Below are 7,999 nucleotides of genomic sequence, written 5' to 3' on the forward strand. Positions count from 1 at the left end.
ATGACAACCAATGCACGATGGCCAGAAATAGTGGATAATATTCCCGCAGGTTATACTGCGAGTGACCACCCATCTCTCATGGATAGAGTATTCCAGTGCAAATTAAATGAAATGATAGATGACGTGCTGAAAAAGCACATTTTTGGGGTACACGTAGCTAACCTCTACGTTATAGAATTCCAAAAAAGAGGGTTACCCCATTGTCATAATCTGCTTATTCTAAGAGACGGAGATAAATTAACAGACCCTCGCAGAATTGATGCATTCATTAGTGCAGAAATACCAGATCCGCAATTAGAACCGGAACTGTATGAAATTGTAACCTCTTTCATGGTACACGGCCCTTGCGGAGAATTGAACCCAGACTCCGTTTGTATGGTGAATGGCCAATGTTCTAAAAAGTATCCTAAAGAATTTAGTGAACTTACAGTAATATCAGAAAAAGGGCAAGTCTCTTATAAAAGACCAAACAATGGCAGAACTTTGACGATTAGAGCTAATAACAGAAACTGTATTTTAGACAATCGTTGGATAGTTCCTTACAATCCCTATATCCTATTAAAGTATAAATGCCATATTAATATAGAGGCTTGCGCTACTACCCAATGCGTTAAATACTTATATAAATACCTATTTAAAGGTGTAGATCTGGCATTAGTTCGCATTAACGTAGAAAATCAAGCGAATTATAATGAGGTAGAAAACTACTTGAACGCACGGTATATGACTCCTCCGGAGGCCTGTTGGCATATCAATCAATTTGAAACCCATAAAAATACCCACACCGTTTATCGGCTTTGCGTTCATCTACCTACCAGGCAAATGGTTCGTTTCCAACCTGGATTCGAAATACAAGCATTAGAAAATAATGAAATTACCCAACTAACGGCATGGTTTCTGTTAAATCAGAATGACCCCGACGCCCGACAATATCTGTACACCGACATTCCATATCATTACGTATGGAATAGTAGAACTAAACGGTGGACCCGTCGCCAAAGGGGTGCTAACAAAATTGTAACACGAATGTACTCTGTGAGTATACGTAATCAGGAATTATATTACTTACGTTTGTTACTTTTACATGTTCCTGGAGCAATCTCCTACGAAGAGTTACGTACACTAAACGGGGTCATTTACGACACCTTTAAAGAAGCCTGCCAGCACAGAAATTTATTGGCAGATGACGTTGAGTGGAAACGAACTCTGAGAGAAGCTTGCTCTAGAGATATGCCATATCAATTGAGAAGCATGTTCGCTTTCATATTAGTTTTTTGTGAAGTTTCAGATGCTCCGGCGCTTTGGGACGAATTCCGAGATTATTTCATGGAAGATTTCAGGCGCCACGGCCTTTCTGAGGAACGGGCTCTGCAACAAACACTTCAATGTATTCAAACCACACTGCTGCTAAACGGCACTAGATTAGCATCATACGGTTTACCAGAACCTGCAGAAATGGTAATACGTTTTGATCCTATAAATATAGAAACCGAAAGAGTACAAGGTCAGGAAATGTACGAAAACCTCAATCATGAACAAAGAACCATTTGTAATGCAGTAATGAATGCTGTTCATGATGACAACGATCCCAATCGTCTTTTCTTGGTAAATGCCGCGGCAGGATCCGGCAAATCATACCTGTTTCAAACCTTGATCTCAAAGCTACGAGGTGAAGAATTACCCGTATTAGTAGCCTGTCCGACCGGAATAGCTGCTTCAATTCTAAAAGGTGGTCGGACGATTCATTCAGTATTTAAATTACCTTTTGATATTAACGAAACGACGACTACCGGAATCTCCCCTACTACAAGTGAAGGTCGTTACATAGCCTCATGTAAACTCTTAATAATTGACGAAGTCTCCATGGTGACAAATCTTATTTTTAACATAATCGAAAGGGCACTACGAGACATCTGCAGCGATAACAGACCCTTCGGCAATAAAGTGACATTATTAGGCGGAGATTTCCGACAAACCCTACCGGTAGTCGTTGGCGGAAATAGATGTACAATAGTAAACGCCTGTATAAAAAGTAGCCGACACTGGCCTCTATTTACAAATTACGACTTGCAAACAAACGTAAGGGCTATTCAGAATCACGAGTTTGCTACATGGCTCCTGAATTTAGGTAACGGAACTTTACAGCCTCTACGACGAACAATATATGGTAATATTGTACAAATACCCACAAACTGTTACGTTACCAGTGTCCCAGATCTTATCGAGTTCTGCTTTGATGACATGGATCCAACAGTGGCCATAAGTAGGGCCATTTTAGTTCCAACAAATAATATTAGCCATTCCATTAATAAAAAAGTTTTGCAAAAATTAGAGGGCCCGAGCAAAACTTACTGTAGCGCTGACTGTGTCGATACAACGGATGACCCGGCAGCCGAAGTGGCGAATTACACTGTCGAATTTCTAAATTCATTAACTCCCAGTGGACTTCCGCCACACAAATTGGTCTTAAAAGAAGGCGCCGTAATAATGCTTTTACGCAATTTAAACCTAAAAAAAGGTTTGTGCAATGGTACTAGATTAATTGTTCGTTTGTTGGGAAACCAGTACATAGACGCTGAAAAAACCGACAGTAGTGGCAGACCTACTGGAGAAAGAGTTTTTATTCCCCGTATAGACCTCAAAACAGGAGGTGACACTTTACCATTTAAATTAAAAAGAAGGCAATTTCCTGTTCAGTTAGCTTATACTATGACGATTCATAAATCGCAGGGACAAACCTTCAACCGAGTGGGTATCTATCTGGAGGAACCCGTATTTACTCACGGACAACTCTATGTAGCTTTTTCGAGAACTAAAAACATAGAAGACGTTAAAATTTATATGTTACAACGTCCAGAACAAGGTAAGCTTTTACCAAACACTGAAAACATATACACACGAAACGTCGTGTACAGAGAAGTACTATAATGTTTTATTGTACACCTCATCCATGAGGTTTGAGAGAAACTTTTCATAAAGGTCAGTAACTGAACTTTTTCCGTATTTGATACTCCCTCATGTAATACTCCAAATATGTTTTCATTATTCCAGCCTTTTCCATCTGACAGTTTGGTATATTATCATTACAAAACACTAACTACGTGTAACAATTTTGCAAATATGTCAATATAATATCTCATTTTTAGTAGACAAACTTTTCCGATTATAATTATTCTGTTACAAGAATTAATTACTTTCCCTATATTTCCATAGATCATGAGCACAGGCTAATTTGGCATCGTGCAATCAGTTGCTTTAAATCGAATAAAACAACATGTTTTGATCTTAGAATTGGGAAAATGGTTTGCTATTTATAGCAAACGTATAATCGGAAATAAGAAATATTTATATTTTAATACGTCTACTTTCAAATTTTTTTCTTTATTTTTTCTATAGAAAAATAATATTGGCATATTAAACTGCATCTTAAATACCATAATGTCTTTCCTTCTCATTTTCATATATGAGAATTTTTTCTGTCGCATGGAAAAAGGCAATACTTCCTTCTAATTTTTTATTTGGCACTTGGTATCAAATATGAGGCAAACATTATACCATTTTAAATACGACTGCTCTTATATGCTTTCGAGCAATACTTAATATACCGTGCCTTATGTAGAAGGATATATTATTCCAAATTTAATCTCAAAAAGATATTTCCAGTTATATTTCATCTTACTTTAAAATCAATAATTTAATGTTTTTGTTATTATTTTTTCCAACACTAAATCTAATCATATATTAAAACCTTAATTTTCAATGTCAGACTCATTTAGAGAAATAATAACATGTATTTTATTAAATTATACAATTATTACAATTTCAAAATTGCTACTTTTATAATTTTTTTATACTCTCTATTGATTGGAAAAATCCGATGCTTCCTTCGTATCATAATTGGCGGTTTTATCAGATATGGAGCAAATACTATGCCACCACTTTAGGCAAAACTGTCTCCAAATGCCTTGAGCAATTTCTGATTAATATACTTTGCCTTTTTTACAAGGATAGATATTTCGGAATTTCGTTTCTGTGAGATATAATTTAATATAATAACCTATCTCCCCTCAAAATCATTAATTTAATATTTAATGTTATTATTTTTTTATCCCATCAAATTCAAAAACATGTATCAAAAATATTTATAACCTGTAAAAACTTTTCCATTTTTCTCCTTCAAAAATTATTCAAGTAAATTTTCTATCCCAATATTTAACAACTTTTATGATGTAAAATATATACTTTTTCCAACACTAAATCTAAAATCATATATCAAAACCTTAAAAATTTATTTTCAATATCAGTGTCATATAGAAATAAAAACAATGTATTTTATTAAATTATGCAAATATCACAATTTCGTAATTGCTACTTTTATCATTTTTTATACTCTATTGATTCGAAAAACACGATGCTTCCTTCGTGACATAATTGGCAGTTTTATCAGATATGGAGCAAATACTATGCCATCACTTCAGGCAAAACTGTCTCCAAATGCCTCGAGCAATTTCTGATTAATATACTTTGCCTTTTTTACAAGGATAGATTTTTCGGAATTTCGTTTCAGTGAGCTATAATTTAATATAATAACTTACCTCGCCTCAAAATCATTAATTTAATATTTAATGTTGTTATTATTTTTTATCCCATCATCAAATTCTTAATCATTGTAACCTGTAAAAACTTTTCCATTTTTCTCCTTAAGTAAGTTTTCTATCCCAATATTTAATAACTTTTATGATATAAAATATATAATATAAACTCTCACAAATATTTTCAATCTGCCAATAATTATCCAATATCCCAATAAATAAAAAAAATGTATTTAAAATATTAATACATATTTTAAATATGGTTTATATTCTTTTAAAATCTACATTTTAGACCAAAATCCTTAAATTTTCCACTCAGTGTCTATTTATAATATTTCATATATTTCACATATTATGTATTTTCTATCTATACTACTACTTTTTTTTCAAAATTTATAAATTTATAATTATATTTCAACAAACACGTGTACATTGTAATTACGTTTTATTGTTACGACGATTTAATACCAGCCAAATAATTCAACCACCATTTTCTACTCCTGAACCTATTGGATGCGCAGACTTTTATAAGAAGACTACAGCACGGTTTTGACAATATCGTTAAGTTACTGCATTCATATTTTATTACGTTTCAACTGATATGAATCGAAACGAAATTATTTTCCTATTTAATAATAATTGAAACATATGTATTTAATTTTTTTGATAGCAAGTCAACCCCAGAAAACCTAGCCCGAGAACAACAAGGGCAGGTCAAAAGTTCCTAGCTACGGTTAAGGAAATGCAATGAAAATCTAAAAACTTAAGATAGAAATCAAAAATATTTTTTTCCATAAATTTAACATTAATTGCCGATACATTCAAATCCGTAAATTACAAAAACTTCATTTCATCTACATTTATTTTAACTTTAAATGCAAAAAAGTTATTACCTTTATCTAAAAATAAGCCTGTCTAAAGATTCTAAATCTAAAAAACTGTTGGCAAATAATTATCATAATAATAACTAAACAAAACCTATGAGGTATTCCATGAAAATTCTATATAATATAAATTATATATTTTTCTATAAAGTAGGTATTTCATTACTTTTTATTTGTGCCCAAATATCAATTATTTGTGACAATTTTTTTTCTATTTGAATATTTTATAGCAAAATTTTTATTTTAAAATAAATAAAATTAATATTTACATAGCTCACCGCCACAAATCCTTTGTAGATATCACTGAATATACAGTCAACGAAGAAAAACCAATTATTCGATAAAAGCTGGATTCCACCAGTTACAAAGGCCATTACGAAATATTTGACATCGCCACTATTTGAAGAAGAGTAGTTCCATTTATAATGATATTAAAGCCAACAACAAAATTGGAAATAAACATCACGACAAACCTAGAGTTTTAATAGCAAGTCCGTCTCCACAGAGCCTAGCCCGAAAACAACAAGGACAGGTCAATGGTTCCTAGCTGCAGCTAAGGAAGTGCAATGTAAATCTGTAACTGGTGGCCGTCAAATACATAAATTAAAGCATAACAACCTGAAAAACCAAGGTAAAAACACAATTATCAATTAAGTATTTGATATTTTTTTCTATTCATTTGAATATTTTGTCGCGAAATTTTTATTTTTAAATAAAAGTAATTTTACAAAACTCAGAGCAACAAATCCTTTGTAGACATCACTGAATATGCCGTCAACGAAGAAGAACCAATCATTGGAAAAGCTGGATACCACCAGTTACAAAGGCCATTACGGAATACCTGAGATCACCACTATCTGAAGAGCAGTTCCATTGATAACAATCTTAAAGCCAACAACAACAATGGAATTGAACATCACGGCAAACCTAGAGTTTTAATAGCAAGTCCACCTCCACAGAGCCTAGCCCAAAAACAACAAGGGCAGGTCAATGATTCCTAGCTACAGCTAAGGAAGTGCAATGTAAATCTGTAACTGGTGGCCGTCAGATACATAAATTGAAGCATAATCTGAAAAACCAAGGTACAAACGCAATTATCAATTAAGTATTTGACATTTTTTTTCTATTCATTTGAATATTTTGTCGCGAAATTTTAATTTTAAAGTAAAATTAATATTTACACAGCTCAGATAAACAAATCCTTTATAGACATCACTGAATATGCCGTCAATGAAGAAGAACCAATCATTTGAAAAGGCTGGATACCACCAGTTACAAAGGCCATTACGGAATACCTGAGATCATCACTATTTGAAGAGCAGTTTCATTTATAACGATCTTAAAACCAACAACAAGAACCGAAATGAACATCACGGCAAATCTAAAATTTTAATAGCAAGTCCACCCCCACAGAGCCTAGCCCGAAAATAACAAGAGCAGGTCAATGGTTCCTAGCTACAGCTAAGGAAGTGCAATGTAAATCTGTAACTGGTGGCCGTCAAATACATACATTGAAGCATAATCTGAAAAACCAAGGTACAAACACAATTATCAATTAAGTATTTGACTTTTTTTCCTATTCTTTTGAATATTTTGTCGCGAAATTTTAATTTTAAAATAAAATTAATATTTACATAGCTCAGAGAAACAGATCCTTTGTAGACATCACTGAATATGCCGTCAATGAAGAAGAACCAATCATTTGAAAAGGCTGGATACCACCAGTTACTAAGGCCATTACAGAATACCTGAGATCATCATTATTTGAAGAGTTGTTCCATTTATAACGATCTTAAAACCAACAACAAGAACCGAAATGAACAACACGGCAAACCTAGAGTTTTAATAGAAAGTCCATCCCCACAGAGCCTAGCCCGAAAATAACAAAGGCAGGTCAATGGTTCCTGGCTACAGCTAAGGAAGTGCAATGTAAATCTGTAACTGGTAGCCGTCAAATACATAAATTGAAGTATAACAACCTGAAAAACCATTTTTTTCCACAAATAACATTATATTCAAACAAATATTCATTTATTCTTATGGTCAAATTTTATATATCGTAGATTGAAAACCGTTAAGTTTTGAATAATATTCCATTTAAAAAATTATACTAAACCATTTTAAATAATATAAAAATCTAACTCTTCCTTTTATTTTCTCTTATATTAAAAAAACCTTAAATACAAATTTCTCAGTTATCCCTTACAGGTATTTAATAAAAATTATTACTTTTTAAAATTACATTAAAAAAAAACAAAGTAAATAATTAAATAATTTGTAACTTTAATATAATTCAATGATTCAATTTTAATTTAGTACAATTATTTTAGACGAAAAAATATGTTCTGTCTGTTTCATATAAGTATTTAAAATTAAAAAAAGAAACAACAAATATTCAATGAATTTCATCAGTGAATTTAAATTAAAAACCTGCCAATACTACAAACATTTAAAATGCTTTTTGGCAAAATTTTGTTTTTGTTATTCAAAACTTGAAAACTTTGAGACCTCATATATAAAGCT

At 32.4% G+C, this 7,999-nt stretch overlaps 2 protein-coding genes across 4 annotated transcripts in view; both read left to right on the forward strand.

The window, feature by feature from the left end:
- The window catches only part of LOC111691990, a 26,440-nt gene extending 25,070 nt beyond the window's left edge, over positions 1–1,370 (forward strand). The window contains exon 5 of the transcript XR_002763110.1: positions 1,283–1,370. The gene's annotated coding sequence lies outside the window, so the exon portion shown is untranslated. The remainder of the gene's footprint in view (positions 1–1,282) is intronic.
- LOC108912394 lies at positions 15–7,694 on the forward strand. Of its 3 annotated transcripts, none has more exons than XM_023455583.1 (5): positions 15–2,863; positions 5,774–6,107; positions 6,233–6,558; positions 6,686–7,012; positions 7,115–7,693. In XM_023455583.1, the coding sequence occupies exons 1-2, from the start codon at positions 79–81 to the stop codon at positions 5,818–5,820; spliced, it is 2,832 nt and encodes a 943-aa protein (XP_023311351.1). In that variant the 5' UTR covers positions 15–78; the 3' UTR covers positions 5,821–6,107; positions 6,233–6,558; positions 6,686–7,012; positions 7,115–7,693. The 3 variants fall into 3 exon arrangements, with proteins under 3 accessions (XP_023311351.1, XP_023311352.1, XP_023311353.1); XM_023455584.1 differs by having other exon boundaries at positions 7,139–7,693; XM_023455585.1 differs by lacking the exon at positions 6,233–6,558 and having other exon boundaries at positions 7,115–7,694.
- Positions 7,695–7,999: the final 305 nt, after the last annotated feature.

This window comes from Anoplophora glabripennis, unplaced genomic scaffold (genome assembly GCF_000390285.2).
Source record: "Anoplophora glabripennis isolate ALB-LARVAE unplaced genomic scaffold, Agla_2.0 scaffold783, whole genome shotgun sequence".
Lineage (NCBI taxonomy): Eukaryota > Metazoa > Arthropoda > Insecta > Coleoptera > Cerambycidae > Anoplophora > Anoplophora glabripennis.